Below are 18937 nucleotides of genomic sequence, written 5' to 3'. Positions count from 1 at the left end.
ATTCACAGGAGGATGAAAAGGAGTAAATGTTTGGTAAACAAATGTTTTCTGGGCCATTCAGAAACAATGGGACATAGAGAGGACTTTGACCAGATAGTCCACGCCAAAGTGGTCCATCTTGGGAAGGTCTGACATTGGCCCTTAGAGAGATAACTCGCTGTCTCTAATGAACATGATAATTGGAATTATTGAGATCATCTAGGGAAGGTATGAAGCCAGAGACAATTCTCCAATGCAACAGCGTTTAAGTGATGATCACTAGTAGAAACTAAAGGAAGAGTGCTTTCAAAAATGAGGGGGCATTCAACACTGTTAGATATTCCTCAGCAGTCAGGTAAGATGAGAACTGAGAAGTATGCTTTAGACTTAACCAAAATGTTGATGGCTTTGGAATGAGTGGTTTTATGAGAATAGGAGTGGGGAAATAAAGATAACTGTAAATAAATACAGTCATTGGGAAGTACCATGGAGTTGAATTGGTTTATTCATGTATTTTACAAAGGGAAGGTTTTGAGTATGTCTAAATGCTGGAGCTGAGGGACCAGTGAGTCAAACTGTATATAAAGAGGGAGAAGTTAAGTACCTGAATAGAGTCCTAGAGGACTGGAGGTTTGCCTGAGGAACCTGTCTCTGATTGGGATGCATTACAGTGTGTTTGAGAAATGTGTGGAATTGATGTGGGCAGACATAGGTTGGAATCAAGGCATCTCCACTTTCTAACTCTGTAACCTTGGCCGAGCTGCTCATTGTCTTCAGTGATTATGGCTGTTTCTCTTATTGAGCACTCTTTATGCTACAGGCACTAACTAATGAAATCATTTTGTGGGTTTTTTGTGTGTGTGGGATCTTTGTTTTGTTTTGTTTTTACATTGGAGAATGCTAAGGCTATATAGCCTAGTGGAGAGAACATGTTTGTTAAAGTAACTTAGACCACTGCCCAAATCTAAGCAGGAAATTGAGAAAATCCTTCTATGATAATTTACTTTTTTGTGTGTGTGAAGCAGGAGACAGAATACAGCTGAAGCTAAAGGGAAAGTTGGGAGAAGCCCACTGTATAAACCATGTAAAGAAAGGAAATTCAGAATAACCAAATATTTATCTATTTTAGATAATCCTGTCAGTGATGTCATGGAGTTGACAGGTTTTACTTTGTATTAGGCAGGACTCTTGGAGACTCCGGTACGGAAAAGCCAACTCAAACTTCCTTAAATAAAAAGAGACTATTTTGTCTCAAGTCACTGAAAAATCCTCAGGTGGAACCAGAGCGTCAGAGTGTATCCTGCCCTCCTTCTTCTCCCCTGTCTTCCTCCCCGTATTTCATCTCTGTTTTCTTTGGTGTTGGCTTCACAAGACTGACTGTATCCTTGTAATGACAGAGATGGACAAAGTAGCACCAGCCTGCAGCAGTCCTAGATTGGCAAAATCTCCCTAATGAGCACCTCACTCCTTAATTGCTCTAGAGAAGCACCAAGATTGACTCTGGCCAAGCATAGGGCATGTTTCCACTCCTAGAAATTGGGAATAGGTTTGGTGATGTACACCCCCCCACACACACACACATACACACACACACACACATACACACACACACACATACACACACACACATACACACACACACACACACACAATCTCTCCCACTGATTTAGGAGCAGGAAGGATCCCCAAAGAACACAGCAGATCCCTTCACTCAAAGAAAGGATGCTGGGCAGGGGAAAACAACACACACTGATTATCTGTTTCCATGTTCTGCAGACTGGAAACATGTTTTCTTACAGTGTATTTGTACTTACAAATTTCTTAACTGAATATTTCTTCATTATTGCTAGAATTCCTTACTGGGATATAATGAACACATTCAGTCCATGAAATGTGACATTCTGAAATTTAAAGAATAATGATTATTCACATTTTTCTCTTTTTTATTCCTCTTATTTGGTGATGTTTCTTTTCTAAGTCAGGTAATGCATGTATATACATTTCCACCCTCTATTAGAGGAGATTTAGAAAAAAGAAATACGATTCACCTGAATATGAGTTTATTGGACATAAATCTTAGAAAATCAAGTTGCTCTTAAAAGCAGTGAAAGTATTCTGAATCTGGAAAGTAGCTGGAAAAAGGCAGCCACATCCTTAGTACCTATGTTCTCTTTCAGTTTCTTAGCTCTTTAGCATTTTCTTTGGGTGAGTGGCCATATTAGTCAGGGTTCAGTGAACAAAACAGAAGTCACTCTAGCTATTATTGGCATGAAGGGATTTAATTCAGGAAATTACATGTATACAAAATAGACTAAGGTGAGTTCTAGGCTGGGCCTCTGAGGATAATTTCGAGAATAATGATCTACCTGAGAAGCTTTGGGGAAGTTGCTGGAAGTTCAGGTGAAGACATATACTTGTAGCTGCAGTCCAAGGCGAGGAAAATGAATGAAGAGACCACCACCAGTTAACCCTGCTCTGATACTCAGAAAGCTAGAAGGCTCCCAACACTGAAATTTTGATCTCCACAGCCATGCTCATTAGTAGAAATACCCACTGTGAGTTTACCTTTCAGATCTCAAATGAAGGTATGTATTCGTAGTCTCTAACTCACATGCAAAACCCTAGCTACAAGGGAGTCTGGAAATGTCTACTTAGCTTTTCCAACCAGAAGGGTGGAATAGAGGTTGAACAAGCCAATCCACAGTTAATTATCACAATGGCTGAGGCATTTTCTTTCTTTTTATGTTTTCTGGCAGGAGTAGTTGGATTGTTTGTGGTGGGAATAGGCAGAGGAAAACTGAAGAACAGTTGCTGCTTGAAAAAGGAAATGTCGAATTGCAAAAGCTTAACTCTTGGAGTCATCCTGAGCCTTATTTCAATCTTTCTGTTTCCTTACAGACTTAGAGAAGTCACTATAACCAGACCGATATATCACTGTTTCTGTGGGTCATCGACAAGAACTGGCATATTGTTCCTCATTCAGTTCTAATGGTGTTCATTGTAATGGAATTTTGCTTCTAGCAGGGCATGTATCCTGAAGGCATGGGCCACAAAGGCCAATGTCATTATCCTTTCAATATAGTGAATACTGTGCACTCAGATATAAGAAAGATTAAAATGTGCCCCCAATGCTCTTTATCTATATGTTTGAGGATGTTAGGGGGTTGGAGGTTGTATAGAGGTGAGTAGGATAGAGTCTGTTTCCTAGGGGCCTGGTTATTCCATATGCCATTTTACAGATGAAGAAATTAAGTTATTAGGGGTTAGCAATTTTTTTTTTAATTTCAATTTCCAGTATGTCTTCTTTATCCATTCATCTGTTGATGGATACTTGGGCTGCTTCCCTAGTTTGGCTATTGTAAATAATGTTGCCATAAATATAAGGGGTGCGTATATCCCCTTGAGTTAGTGTTTTCATATTCTTTGGGTAAACACCCAGTAGTGTGATTACTGGATCATAGAGTAGTTCTATTTTCAACTTTTTGAGGAAACTTCATACTGTACCAGTTGGCTGCACAAGTTTGCATTCCCACCAACAGTGCACGAGGGTTCCTTTTTCTCTACATCCTTGCCAACACCTATTTTTTTCTTGTATTGTTGGTTTTAGCCATTCTGACAGGTGTGAGGTGATAGCTCATTGTGGTTTTGATTTGCATTTCCCTGTCGATGGGAGATGTTGAGCATCTTTTCATGTGTCTGTTGGCCACATGTATGTCTTCTTTGGAGAAATGTCTGTTCATATCTTCTGCCCATTTTTTTAAAGTTTATATATCTTGAGAGAGAGAGAGAGAGAGAGAGAGAGAGCGCATGCAAGCAAGGGAGGGGCAGAGAGAGAGAGGAAGAGAGGATCCCAAGCAGGTTCTGTGCTATTAGCATAGAGCCCAACACAGGGCTCAATCTCATGAACTGTGAGATCATGACCTGAACCAAAACTAAGAGACGCTTAACCAACTGAGCTACCCAGGGGCCCCTCTTCTGCCCATTTTTAATTGGATTATTTGTTTGGTGTTGGGTTGTATAAGATCTTTATATTTTTTGGATATTAACCCCTTATCAGGCAGGTGTATCATTTGCAGATATCTTCTCCCATTCAGTAGGTTGTCTTTTAGTTTTGTTGGTGGTGTCCTTTTTTGTGCAGGAGCTTTTTACTTTGATGTAGTCCCAAAAGTTTATTTTTGTTTATGTTCTCTTGCTTCAGGAGACCTATTTAGGAAAATGTTGCTATGTCTGATACCAGAAAAATTCCTTCCTGTGTTCTCTTCTAGGATTTTTATGGTTTCAAGTCTCACATTTAAGTCCCTAATCCATTTACTTTATCTTTGTGTATAGTGTAAGAAAGTGTTCCAGCTTCTTTTTTTTTTTGCATGTAGCTGTTCCAGATTTCCCAGCACCATTTGTTGAAAAGACTGTCTTTTTACCATTGCATATTTTTGCCTCCTTTGTTGAAGATTAATTGACCATATAATCATGGGTTTATTTATGGGCTCTTTGTTCTTTTGATCTCTGTGTCTGTTTTTGTGCCAGTACCATACTGTTTGGATTACTACAGCTTTGTAGTATATCTTGAAATCTGGGATTGGGATACCTCCAGTTTTGTTCTTTTTAAAAATTGCTTTGGCTGTTCAGAGTTTTCTGTGGTTCCATACAAACTTTAGGATTGTTTGCTTTAGTTCTGTGAAAAATGCTGTTGATGAGCACTGGGTGTTGTATGGAAATCAGTTTGACAATAAACTTCATATATTGGACAAAAAAAATGCTGTTGGTATTCTGATACGGATTGCATTAAATCCATAGACTTCTTTGAGTAGTATAGACACTTGAACAATATCTGTTCTTCCAATCTATGAGCATGGAGGGTCTTTCCATTTCTTTCATTTCTTTCATCTTCAATTTCTTTCATCAATATTTTACAGTTTTCAGAGTACAAGTCTTTCACCTCTTTAGTGAAGTTTATTCCTAAGTATTTTATTATTTTTGGTAAATGGGATTGTTTTCTTAATTTCTCTTTCTGCTTCATTATTAGTGTATAGAAATGCAATGGATTTCTGTATATCGATTTTATATACTGTGACTTTACTGAATTCATTTATCAGTTCTAGAAGTTTTTTGGTGGAGTCTTTTGAGTTTTCTATATATAGTATCATGTCAGCTTCAAATAATGAAAGTTTTACTTATTTCTTACCAATTTGGTTGCCTTTTGTTTCTTTTTGTTGTCGGATTGCTGTGGCTAGGACTTCTAGTGTTATGTTGAATAAAAGTGGTGAGAGTGGACATCTTTGTCTTGTTCCTGACCTCTCCTGAGAGCATTTCCCCACTGAGTGTGATGTTCACTGTGGTTTTTCATATAACGCTTTTTTTATGTTTTCATATAACGCCTATTTTATGTTCCCTACAAAACTACTTTGTTGAGGGTTTTTATCATGAATGGATATTGTACTTTGTCAAATGCTTTTTCTGCATCTATTGAAATGATCCTGTGGTTTTTATCCTTTCTCTTATTGATGTGATGTATCACACTGATTGATTTGCAAATATTGAGCCACCCTTGCATCCTGGGAATAAATTGCACTTGATTATGTTGAATGATTTTTAAATGTATTGTTGGATTCAGGTTGCGAATTGTTGAGGATTTTTGCATCTATGTGTATCAGAGATACTGGCCTATAGTTCCCTTTTTTGGTGGTGTCTTTGGTTTTGGTATCAGGGTAAATGCTGACTTCATGGAATGATTTTGGAATTTTTCCTTATGGGAATGGTTTGAAAATAATAGGTATTAGCTCTTCTTTAAATGTTATGTAGAATTTGCCTGTGAAGCTGTCGAGTTCTGGACTTTTGTTTGTTGGGAGTTTTTGATTATTGCCTCCATTTCATTGCTGGTAATCAGTCTGTTCAAATTTTCTATCTTCTCCTGCTTCAGTTTTGGTAGGCTACTTGTTTCTAGGAATTTATTCATTTCTTCTAGATTGTCCAGTTTGTTGGCATATAGTTTTTTGTAATTCTCTTAGAATCCTTTGTATTTATTTGGTGTTCGTTGTTATCTGTACTCTTTCATTTGTGATTTTGAGTTCTCTACCCCCTCTCCCCCCGAATCTGCTAGAGGTTTATCAATTTTGTTGACCTTTTCAAAGGACCAGCTCCTGTTGTCATTGATCTGCTGTATTGTTTTTTTAGTTTCTATATCATTTATTTCTGCTCTAATCTTTATTGCTTCCTTCTGCTGGTTTTGGGTTTTGTTTGTTCTTCCGGGTTATTTACACTGATGTGGGTGTTATCTAGTTGTATCTATGGAACAAAATGAGGCTAGGATCCTCCTACTCTGCCTTCTTCCCCAGAAGTCAGGGGTTAGCATATTTGTCCAAGGTCACACAAGTAGGAAGTGGCAGAGAAGTAACTTAGACAAAGACTTATCCCTGAAACCATTGCTACCCAAAGTGTAATCCATGGACCAGCAGGTTTGCAGCACCTGGAGCTTGTTAGAAATGTTGATTCTTAGGCTCTGTTGCAGACTGCCTGAATCAGAACCTTCATCTTCACAAGATCTCCAGGTGATTCTTGGCTTGTTAAAGTATGAGGAGTCTGCTCATAGCCACTTTGCTGATTGAGACTTCCTAACCAGGAGTAGCTTTCTCCGTGAGGCAGGTGCCCTAGAACTTGGGTTCTGTCAGTAATTTGATGAAGCAGAACCTGTCTTCCTAGGGGAAAGTGCTCATTTTTTCGTTTTTGCCTTTAATAAGTCTTTCAGTCTGTGCATTATGACATGTCAGAGGGAGAAATGGGAGTTTTCAAGCTGTTCTTCCAGTAGTAAACTCTAATCCTTAATTTCATGATGTAAGTCAAGCACAAGATGGGCCCTGTGAGCATTTCCTCTTCTGCATAGCAATAAAGGTAATAAGCAACAAAACGGTAGGGCACCCTCCCACTAAAGGAAACCAAAGAATTGATAGTGTGTGTAAAGAACTGAGAAAGCATTTTAAAAAGGAACCTGCTTTTTTTACATTCTTCCATTTCAGAAAAAAAAAATCCAAAATCAGTACAAAGCAATTTCAAGATGCCTACACACTGACTTTGTGTGCATGCCCCAACCCCAGCCTACATTACAATTATTGTATTAAGGGGTAAGACACAGAAATAAGGTCAGTCTTATTGTACAAAGTAACCTATGTTGATAAGCAGTTCAAATTCAAGACTTCAGTTCACAGTACTTTGTAGTTAAAGGTACTTAAGTTTGCAGGTTGTAGCTATAACACCCACTAGTAAATCATGGGGTATGATAGACATTGAAGAGTGAGACAGAAGGTCAGTGAGAATCAAAAGAAGCTGTGTCTCCCCATCTGTGAAATGAGGAAGTAAAACTAGATTTCTCTACTTCCTTCCTACTTTATTTAATGTGTTATGATTCTACATAACAAACAAGTGTAATTACAAAAACATTTAACAAGCACTTCCGAATCATCTCATTTACTCTTTACCAGAACCTATGAGAGGGGCATTTGAGTGGCTCAGTGGGTTGAGCGTCCGACTCTTGATTTTGGCTCAGGTCATGATCCCAGGGTTGTGGGATTGAGCCCTGCATTGGGCTCCATGCTCAGCGTGGAACGTGCTTGAGATTCTTTCTCCCTCTGTCCCTCTCCCCTTGCTCATGCTGTCTCTATATAATTAAAAAAATATATTTTTTAAAGAACCTGTGAGGTTCCTACTATCAGTCCTGTTTTATAGATGAGGAACCTGGGGCACAAACATGTCAGTCACTCACCAGGTTATATTCTAGGAGCAGAAGCCAATTCACACTCAGCAGTGTGGCTCGAGCCTTGCTCTTACACACCCTGACCACTTGCTCCCTCTCTATGGCAAATGTGCCTCTGGCTTCTCAGCTTTTGTTGCTAGTGCGGTGGAAGCACCATAAGCAGAAACGAGGCATTTCCCATGAGTGAAGAGCCCTTTCCATAAATATCCAGGCCACCCAGTGACTTCTAAAGCAGTTGTCAACATCAGCTGCACTTTGAGTCATGTGGGGAGCCTTGAACAGCACTGATGCATGGGTCCCATCCTGAGATTCTAACAGAGTCTATCTGGCATGTCTAAGCATTGGGATTTTTTAAAATTTTATGTTCCTTAGAAATTCAAATGTGCAGCCCAGGTTGAGAATGACTATTCCAAATTTTCCGGGAATGGGGTTGGTTCTGAAGGCAAGTTCTACCCACATAGGATCAGGTACTTCTCTTATGTCAACCATTGATATCTTAATGCAAGATTTTAAATTCTGTTACTTCTATAAAGTGAGTTCATCTGTGTTTGACAGCACCATCTGTTGTTTTATCTAAACATTTTTCTTTCTTAGAGTCTTTTAAGTATTGCAGTATTTTATTACACTACTGGTAAGAGTTAAAAGAAAGGGAAAGAACACAAATTGATTCCTACTGAAAGCATCCATTACATTATTTTACTCTTTGGGAATAACTTTTTCACAAATTCTGATTATGATTTTTGGTCCATTCTATACAAGATCTGGTAAGTAATATCATTACGTAGACAAAAGGCAGTGGATTTTACATTTAAAAGTATAAATTAGCTATCATGCCATCCAACCACTTTTTTGATTAAGTATTAATTATCATATGGTAAGTTCCACAAGAACAAGAATCAAGTGTGTGTTACTTCTGTATCTCTATCGCCTTCCATAGACGTTGGCCTGTAATAGGTACTTTAACAGGTTCTTTATGACTATTGAATGTCAAAATAAATGAATTATAATAGCTTCACATAACAAAGAAACCCAAACTATTGCATACTTCTACCCAAAAGTGACCATAAAAGAAAATAAATCATACTTTTGTTAAGATCCTCTCCCATTCTTAGAGGTCAGATAAAAGGTATGGGGAGGACTGTGGTAATGATAGAGAATTTGTGTGTGTGCGTGTGTGTGTGTGTGATTTTTTTTTTTTAAATCAAGGTATAGTTAACACATGGTGTTAGTTACAGGTATACAACATAGTAGACAAGTCTATACATTATGCTGTGCTCATCACAAGTATAGATGCCATCTGTCACCATAAAATGCTATTACAGTATTAATGACTGTATTACCTGTGCTGTACCTTTCATCCCTGTGACTTATACATTCCATAACTGAAAGCCTCCATCTCCCACTCCCCTTCACCCATTTTCTTGTTTCCTCCCCACACCCCCTTTCCCTCTGGCAACCACCAATTCTCTGTGGTCATCTGTCTCTGCTTTGCTTTGTTTTTTATATTCCACATATAAGTGAAATTATATGGCATCTGTCTTTCTCTGACTTCACTTAGCATAATGTGCTCTAGGTCCACCCATGTTGTCACAAATGGCAACATCTCATTTTTTTATGACTAATATTCCACAGAACGTAAATACCGCATCTTCTTTATCCATTCGTCTATCAGTGGACACTGAGGTTGCTTCCATATCTTGGCTATTGTAAATAATGCTGCAGTAAACATAGGGGTGTCTGTGTCTTTTCAAATTAGTGTTTTTTTCTTTGAGTAAATACCCAGTAATGGAATTATTGAATCATATGCTATTTCTAATTTGAGGAACCTCCATACTGTTTTCCACAGTGGCTGCACCAATTCACATTCCCACCAATAGCACATGAGGGTTCCCTTTTCTCCACATCCCCACCAACACTTACTTGTTTCTTGTGTTTTTGATACTAGCCATTCTGACAGGTGTGATAGGTGTGAGGTGATATCTGATTATGATTTGATTTGGATTTCCCTGGTATTTAGTGAGGTAAGCATCTTTTCATGTATCTGTTAGCCACATGTGTCTTGTTTGGAAAAGTGTCTATTTAGGTCCTCTACTCATTTTTAATTGGATTGTTTCTATTTTTGGTGTCAAGTTGTAGAAGTTCTTTATATATTTTGTATATAATCCCCTTATTGGATGTTTCATTTGCAAATATCTTCTCCCATTCACAGGTTGCCTTTTCCTTTCGTCGGTTCCTTCACTATGCAAATGCTTTTGATCTTGGCATAGTCCCAATAGTTTATTTTTGCTTTTGTTTCCCTTGCCTGAGAAAACCTGGCCAGAAGAATGTTGCTAACTAAGGCTGATGTCAAAGAGATTACTACGTAGGTTTTCTTCTAGGAGTTATGATTTCATGTCTCCCATTTAGGTCTTTAATCCATTTTGAGGTTTTGTGTATGGTGTAAGAAACTAGTTTTCCCAGCACCATTTATTAAGACTGTCTTTTCCCTATTGTATATTTCTGCTTCCTTTGTCATAAACTGGTAAGTTTGGATTTATTTCTAGGCTCTCTCTTTTGTTTCATCGACATAGGTCTTTTTTTGTGCTTGTACCGTCGTGTTATGATTATTATAGATTCGTAGTATATCTGGGATACATCCCTTTAGCTCTGTTCTTCTTTCTCAAGATTGCTTTGGTTTGCCATCTGTTGTTTTAGGTAAGCTTCCTATAAGAGGTCTCATTTGTATGTGTATCCCCAGAGTCTATTACCATCCTTAGAAGTTTTACTTCCAACTGGAAGAAACAGTTAAATGACATCTATCTCCATTTCACAATGACCGGGTGTTAGCGCAATATTCACTTAAATCTATCTACTGGTTATTGGTGAATTGAATGCTGATCTGCTAAGCTCTGGATAACAAAAGAAGTAATGTCATCCCTATAGTTTGAGACTTTTTTGTGAATGTTCTAGAAGAATGAATAGTAGGAAATTTTATCTGATCTCTGCTGACATGGGTCTGTTGCTGCCCATTTCCATGCAACAGCCAGCCTGAGAGATGGCATCAGAAGGGCAGAGACTGATGCCCATGAGCTCCACTGACTTATAAAATTTGCACTTGACTCCTTTACTCCAGGGTCCTCATTAACCATTCCCTGGCTGGTTATATACTTTGTGGCACCTTCTCCACCCTCACACTGTGCTAGACCAGTTTTCTCCCTCTGATTTGTGTTTTATAATTCACTTATTCTTGGAGGATTTAACCATGAATCCTTTCACAACTGTCCCTCTAGATAGGTCTGTTGTTATCGCCTTTGCACACCTGGCCTCAGCCACTGGTACTCAGCACTCAGTGCTCCCCATTCTAACAGCTGGGCCTTTCAGAGTCAGCAAAACCTTTTTTTTTTTTTTTTAAGAGAAAGAAAGAGAAAGAAAACACTTGCCATTTGACCAGAAGCAGGAACTACTAGAAGAACAGAGGCCTACTAGCTTTTTTTTGCGATAGCTACTGTTTTGAAATCATTCTGAAGTTAATTTTCTTCATCTCTTTGAACCTTGCCTTCTCCTTGGTGGTTGAGCCACGACTGGACCCTACCCTTAGGTGTTATAGAATTGCCTGTAATCATTTACTTTATGCTACCCCACCTGATCACAACTTTCATACATTCCTGTTTTCTTAGCCCTCAGGTTGTATTCATGTGGAACCCAGCCACCTATAGCATTTCACTCTTTTCTTCAAAACAAAACAATCTGTTAATCCCAGTCTGTCTTCCCACATTGTCCTTTCATAGGTTAGTGTACTGGAGATCACTTCTCAATAAGATATTTTCATTTAGAGTAGAAGGCTTGGTCTTATCCTTACTCCCCTGGTCTGGACAATTTAAAGCATTCCCACTTACATCTCAATAGTCTCAACTAGTCTCAACCCCAAGGGCATGACCCAGCGACAAGTAATCTGTAACCAACAACAAAACGTGTTTGTAAATGGATCCCATTACTCTACAACTGTCATTTCTAGGCATTCCTGTACGATTTTTTAAGAGGGAGAGAAAGGGGTAGAATCCCTGGCGTCCTATAAAGCATTGGCATGATGTCCAGTGCAAGTCATTTATGCCATCACCCTAGCCAGGCCACAGCTACTGACACTCTGAGTGATTACACACTGTAGTAATTATTCTGGGCGGATCCTTGGGACTGTGAATAAGAGGTTCACAGCCACTGGTCTGTCATGAAAAACTACCACATTTCTTTGGGTGGTAATACCTGTCTGATCTTCAGAGAACTAAGACTACAATTCACTATATAATACCAAATAGAAAACTATTAATTTACTAGACAGTATATTTTGCATTGGAAAATTATTTAGGCCAGTTCATGCTGTGTTATCTGAGCACTACATACATGCCTTATTTTTATTTATTAGATTGTGATAAACCAGCTAGAAAAGGTTCATAAAATTGCTTAAATCTAAACAAAATCCTTTGGTGAAGAAAATATTTTCAGACTGGTCAATTCTGCCAGAGCAGTCCTTGGTGATCAGTAATGACACATGTCACATCCAAAATACCTTCTAAGAAGAAAGCAACTTTGCCCTAAGAACTTTTACTCTTCATTCCATGGTATCATTGCTAAACGACATCTCTCAGTTTGTAGGAATCTTGAATAAACCATCTTTAAGATCATTTTCTTTTGACATCAACTGAACAGTAGAGCCCAAAGGAAAAAAAGAAAACCTTCAATCATATAAAATAAAAACCTCAAATACTTCAGTTTGGCCTCATGGAATAAAAAAAACAATTCAGGTTATAATTTTAGAGTTTGTTTCACATATATAATGTGGTGTTACTAAGCAATGAACACTTTCATAAAAAATTTATTTCACACTTTTATACAAATATCCACAGGTATTTTCTAATCATGAGATAATTTTACAGTGCTAGTTAGTATTAAAATGTATCAAATGCAAACAGACCAGTGACTTGACTTGAGATGACATTTTTAACAATAAACACCACTACATTCTTGTTTCATTGTTGTTGAACCGCCCTTCCACCTCCTCCCTCCCTTTTATTCATTTTTTTTTATAACAAAGGTCTGTAACACTCAAAATACCAGCTTCTTAGCAACCTAGAAAGACAGTGCATTAGGTTACAAGTTACCTAAGGAAGAAGTTGAGATTTCAAACACTGGTATGACCGATTTTAGAGAAATTTTTGTAAACAAAGTATCATTTGTAAAACTGTCTTTGTGAATGAAAATCCCAAAGTACAACAAGAGTATCTTAAGGGCATACGATTTCTGAAAAGAAAAAAAAAAAAAAGCTCCACAGCAAAAATGGCACATATAGCTGTATTTTGTTCTTTTGAAAGATTGGGACACTGCTTATACTATATGCAAACAAATTAGCACCTGCTTGCTGTAATTCCCCATATAACATTTTGAAATTTTTTTAAATTCAGCTTTACTACCTATTCAATCTCTGTTGAATGTATAAAAATGCCACTTCATTCTTATAATTAAGCCATTTAAAATTGTGGTTAGTGCAGTCCCAAAGTAATTTGGGGGAATACAGATTAGGGGAGGAAACAAAGTTAAAGACAGAACATTGACTCACTGTTTCCAACATTTAAAAACTTAAAAGCCATGATGTTCTGACTTTCAGTATCAGATACTCAGTAGTCTCACGCTGGATCAGTCTGGATCTGCCAGAGGCACCCACCATTTCTTTCAAGTCCTGATTATACAATACTTGCAGTAAGGACTAAACTGCACTGAAGTTCAGCAAACGAACACATTATTTCCAAGGGTTCCTGAAAGTTACAGCACAAAATGCAGGACACATCACACAGGGCTCCAAACTCCGAAATATCCACTGTGTGGTAAGGATTAAACCTCTATGGTTAATTCCTATTTCTTAAACATTTTGGGTCTGGAGGAAGGCGTGTGAGGGCTGTCATGAAGGGAGATGCAGTAGGAACTTTATAAGGAATGTTGTTGTTGTTGTTGTTTTGCAGTAAATCCAAACCAGTGACAATCCAGGTTCTAATTCTGATGGTTTAATCCAACTGGAAGAGAATCTTTGGCCTGTCAATGACAAAATGGTTTATAAAGAAGAAAAAATAAATACCATATACAAGTAAGTATAACTAGCATTCAAGTCTGTTGCACCTGTGTGTTTTAGTGAAAAGGAAGCATGAAACCTGTATGTTATCTAGTGTGAGTATTCACACATCTAGGAAATGGGAAAAGATGGCAGGATGGCAACATCACCTATTGCACATTTAAGAATAGCACTTTAAATCGAAATACAACTCCCCCGACGGCATAGTCTTGTGATGAGGGACAGTTAACTTGCGAGTTCTCGAGTCCTACGGGAACAATGTGTGCAGAGGCAGCGCCAGGTTAGGACGGCCACTCTGTTAGCGCCGAGACGGGAGCCCTCTTCAGCTAGGCTAAGCGGGAAGATGTCACGTGAGCGCCACCCGGCGGTCCCTGTCCCGGCACGTGTAAGTCAGCCACACCAAAACAACAAAGGCAACCCGGAAAGTTAAATTAAGGCAGTGAAAGAAAAATCCATTCCAACAGTCTTAGATTTGGCTGTGCAAAACCGGAGCCTCAGGCTACATGACCACGTCCACAGTTGAAACTGCTCAGTTCGTACTGTGTGCAGTCTGTCTGAAGTTAATATTCCAGGGATGGAGCAGCCTTTTAAGTCCGTTTCGATTCGAGTTGGGAGGGGGAGGGTGCAGTTTGGGAACTGTGAAGCTTTTTCTGGCCCCCTTTAAGAGTAGCTTTCATTTTCATTCCACCTTGTGATCCACTGTTTTTTTTCAAGGTTATCATTATATTTTTCATCTTTGATCTCCCGCTCTTCCTTCCGGATCCTCACAGCATGGTATCGGGGAACGCTATCATCGTACCTAGAGCGTTTAAAGAATCCGCACTGACGAAGGGGAAAGAGAAACAGAAACAAACTAAGTATCTCAAGAAAAGCAAATGCACAAAATGGGAATGTCTAAGCTTTCTGTTCAGCTACGCCTACCTTTGGATGAAGGGGAAAAAATAAACATGGTTTCTTTTAAGAAGGAACTAATAGGTCCAAAAGACATACCAGCAGTGGGGATAAACAGAAGAGAAGACAGCTGTAACATTGGAAGAAAAGTCCGTTTTTCCATTGTGTCTCTACTAACAAACTTAAGAGTTACGGAAAAATGCTTCCATTTTTTATAATCACGATATTATATGTTAAAGATCTAATTTTTAGGTTAAAAAGATTGGTCTTTAAAAATGATATTCTAATAAAGGCCATAAACCAAAGATTATTCATACCCCTTTCCCACTAACAAAATGGAATCAGATCACAAATATTTTACAAGTTACTATTTAAATATGTCAGTGTTCAAATGGGCCAATTTAAGAATCCTCTCTCCTCCAAGGCTCAGCACATATCTCTCATTAGCTACCAGGCAATTTACACTGCCTGGATTTCCTGTTGTGCTTATAAATTAAGCTGTTTCATTAATAAATCATGTAGTAACTGTGTCCTGTAATAAAATCAATTGTGTACCACAAAGAACTTGAGGACAGTAGCACTACGTTAAATTTCCGAGCACCCCTGATTTTTTTGGCAAAGGAAATTTAACACTTAAATTATTAATGAATATATATTTTATTCATTTTTTTTTAAAATATTCAATCTAATCGAAAGTAGATTTTTATTGAGGACATATTAGGAAGTTTTTTACTCAAACTGAATTTTTAAAATGAATAAAATATACGTTTAATGAAACAGATGTGTTTTCAATTTAAAAATGCAGATAGAGGGAAGATGAGGAAGACAGTTGGGTCAATTTGTATCACGTAACAGGAATGGAACATTTAGATGTTATAAAAGTGTCACCGGGCAAAGTAAAATTATATCCAGGCATCACTAAATCAATAGGAAAAACTGACCAAGACATTTTGTTCTAAGGCCATTTCTACATTGGACTCCATAATTATTCTGTGCAAAAAGCCAAAATACCTATCAGTTACAAAATGTGGCTCTTGCTTCATTTAGACAAAGGAGGAAATCAAGGGTGGTATGTAAAACTGAAATGGAAATGCTGGGGTTTATCATGACAATGCCATGGAAAGGGATTATGGAGTAATTCTATCCTCTCATGCCCAGAGAAATGGAAAAAGGAATTATCACCAATTCCTGTTTCCATGGATCTACACACAAGAGAAGCAAAATACATGAACTTAAAATCAACCAAGAACCAAAGTTGAATAAAATCTCTAGGAACATGAAACAAGGTCAAACTCCATTACAACAACATTGAAATAGTAACTGTCCAGATCATTTTTATATTAGAATTTTGCATAATGAAGGTCACTTTAGAACCATCTTCTGAAATTGGCCATCATGTCCACCATGTCAACAACAGTCATAGTTTGTTGTAATGGTCTTTGACCTGTAGTAGATAAGCAGGAAAAGGAAGTTGCATGCTTAGCTAGCATAAAACAATTTCTGAGCAACAATAAAAGCATTCCAAGCCTTCCCCCATCACTTTATAGCAAGATCAAAAAAGACAGCGAGAAAGCCTTCTCTTCAGGAGAAACACAATGTTTCCAACATGCAACAGGTTAATTAGGCAGTCAACACAAGCTTCTATCTCTGGGAAATTCCAAAATGGACAAGAAACCCGTCACGATTTCTTATTCATCTTTGAAATTCCAAGTGGGATGCTAGGTACTGGATTGACAACACATGGCAAACTGGGCTACTGTGGAGGGCTAATGCCTCCTTTTGTGTGTACATAGATTACAATCTTCTTCATTGCTGTGGGTGATGTTTGACAACAACACAGAATAACTCACCTGCAACAAAAGATTCTTTGTGCATTTCTAAAAAATAAAAAGACCCTGAGCTTTCAAGTGAAATAAAATAAATCCAAGCAAGGCAAGCCAGTGTGGACATTTGGAAACATCTGTTAATGGGACACACACAGCAAGCTGTTGCTCTTAAAGTTAGCCACCACAACCATAGCACGTCCCACAGCTAGCAATTAAAAAACATTGATCAATTACCAATTACAGAAGTAGATCAATACTATGCATCAGAAGTAAGCCTCTCTTTATCAGATGGCTGAGCATGGATCTCAGCCTTGTGATATGTGGCATCATAATGATCTTTCTTATTTCTCTTGAAGAAACCACACTATAAGGAAGCAAGGTATTTAGTCAGTTTTACAGTTTTGTATATAAGAGCTAAACAAAAGCAAATCTCAGATGTTAACCTGTTTTCTATTTACAGCTTGTTTATTTACAAAGAGACCATGATGGATCAGCCAAAAGTGGACCGCCACCTGCACTAGGTTACACGGACAGCGACCAAACCAACTCGATTCTCATGGGTCTCTGGTCAGATACTTAGATGACATTACTCAGCTGATTTTTGTATTTGTAACAGAAATCCTGAGGACAAAAATCATTGTAACGATTATGAATATGAACTCTAAAACAGGCAAAAGATTGACTTTTGCGTTTTACTTAGACAAAGGTTAAGGAAGTTCTCTAAAATTTAGCACAAATCCAAATAAAAAAAGATGCTGCATTTTTCTGCCTTTCACAGTAACTTGTATGGAACAAATGCCATCTACTTGAAGCCTTTGGATTTGTGGGTAAATCACAATATAAATTTGAATTTACCATCATGAAAGAATGATTTGCTGTCATTTTCCCAAATTCTGAACCACTATGAAACCCTTAAGTGGTAGGAACCTATGTTCTTCAGGTTAAGTCACTCTAAATGAACACAGAAGTGTAATTCCACTTTCTACTCTAATTTCCTTCATTCAATGATGGAGAAATTTTTTGGTCTACTTGTTCATAAGGCTATGGAACTGCCCTTTGAAACATAGCTTGGTCAAATAAACCCGCCCTCCTGGAAAACTGTGCTTCCTAGCCTGGCAACTCATGAAAGTAAAAATCTAGGTCTGTTTTGTATAGCATGCTAACTACTAAGTACGTGAGACTATTCAAATTTAAATGAAAAATACCTCCGTCGCACCAGCCACATTCCAAGTGCTCAGTAGTCACCTGTGTCTCATGACTACACATTGCATAGTGCAGCTGCAGAACACTTCCATTATCACAGGGCGTTTTATGGGCAGCACGGATCTAAACTCTCTATCCTGGTGTTTACTTGTGACTCTCTCCATTTAATACACAGTGAACACACCCAGCCAACTTTCAGTCACACATGCCAGGCAACAGGGTGGGGAGAAGGAATGAGCCAGGAATCCAAAGTCCTGGTCCTGCCTGCAGTTTGGCAACATTCTTAATATCCACAGGCATGAGCATCCTTGTTGGCACAATTAAAGCGACTGGACCAGCCTCAAGGACTTTTTGTCTTCATCTTCCAACAAAACCCTATGTAATATCCTGGAATTTAAAGCAGATATCAGAACTACTCTGGTTGAAGTGGGGATATTTGCACTAAGTCCCCTGCCTCACTTCATCTTGGCACCTATGTGGATGTGCAAAACTCACTTTAAAGGCCATTGAACCAAAGTCCTCTCTGGCCCTCCAGTTCTAGGATTTTAACACATAAAAACAAATAGTTCACTTTCAGAAAGAAGAGTATCTGTAAAGTAATAAAAATGATCTTCATGGAGGGGACATAGAGGTTGTCTGAGTTGCACTTTTGAGTTCTGGAGACTTTAGAGCTACAAACAACCCATGAGATCACACAGTCCAATGTACGTACTAAAGAGCTAAAACAAACCAGTGCCCCGGGGAGATGAAATGATTTACCTAAAATTATATAGCTTGGGTTTCTTAACTCTCAACCCACTGCTATGTCTCACCCTCATTAAAGACTGCCAATAAGACCTGGTCTGAAAAAGACTGTCTTTGTGACCTCCTCCCAAGAGTACACGACGGTCATCCTCAGATATCAAACCTCAAATTCAGTTTTTGGTACCAAAATAGCTTCCAGAGCATCTCCTGTGGCTGGCTGTGCTGACCAGAGAAACCTACTGCCTAAAGTGAACATCAGAGGTAGGATTGGCTAATGTCCAATTCAAGGAGGAGTCTTGGCATGAACAATTACAAAGCTTCAATCACACATTTGGAGGACACCAGAAAGTTATCTCACACTAGGAAAAGGAAGTTACTTGGAAAAATAAAAAAAGAAATGTCCAATATTTGAAAGTGACAATATCCTGAATCCTTGTCAATTATACTTGGATC

The 18937-nt window shown here is 38.3% G+C and overlaps 1 protein-coding gene and 1 long non-coding RNA gene across 5 annotated transcripts in view; one reads left to right on the top strand and one right to left on the bottom strand.

The window, feature by feature from the left end:
• The window catches only part of LOC123379173, a 60383-nt gene extending 45142 nt beyond the window's left edge, over window positions 1-15241 (top strand). For all 3 annotated transcript variants that reach the window (XR_006583292.1, XR_006583291.1, XR_006583290.1), the window contains one exon: window positions 13714-15241. This is a non-coding gene — a long non-coding RNA (uncharacterized LOC123379173). The remainder of the gene's footprint in view (window positions 1-13713) is intronic.
• The window catches only part of ITGA6 (integrin subunit alpha 6), a 78176-nt gene continuing 71791 nt past the window's right edge, over window positions 12553-18937 (bottom strand). Inside the window, exons 25-26 of one of the 2 annotated variants that reach the window (XM_045033951.1) lie at window positions 16772-16901; window positions 14497-14642 (exon numbers count right to left, since the gene is read on the bottom strand). In XM_045033951.1, the coding sequence (XP_044889886.1) occupies window positions 16794-16901 (108 nt within the window). In that variant the 3' untranslated portion in view covers window positions 14497-14642; window positions 16772-16793. Of the gene's footprint in view, window positions 14643-16771; window positions 16902-18937 lie in introns of both variants that reach the window. The other variant, XM_023259459.2, reaches the window with a different exon arrangement.

The sequence above is a fragment of the Felis catus genome, chromosome C1 (assembly GCF_018350175.1).
Source record: "Felis catus isolate Fca126 chromosome C1, F.catus_Fca126_mat1.0, whole genome shotgun sequence".
NCBI classification, from domain to species: Eukaryota; Metazoa; Chordata; class Mammalia; order Carnivora; family Felidae; genus Felis; species Felis catus.
Note: the sequence above shows the minus strand (reverse complement) of the source record. Positions and strands in the feature narration are given on the sequence as shown.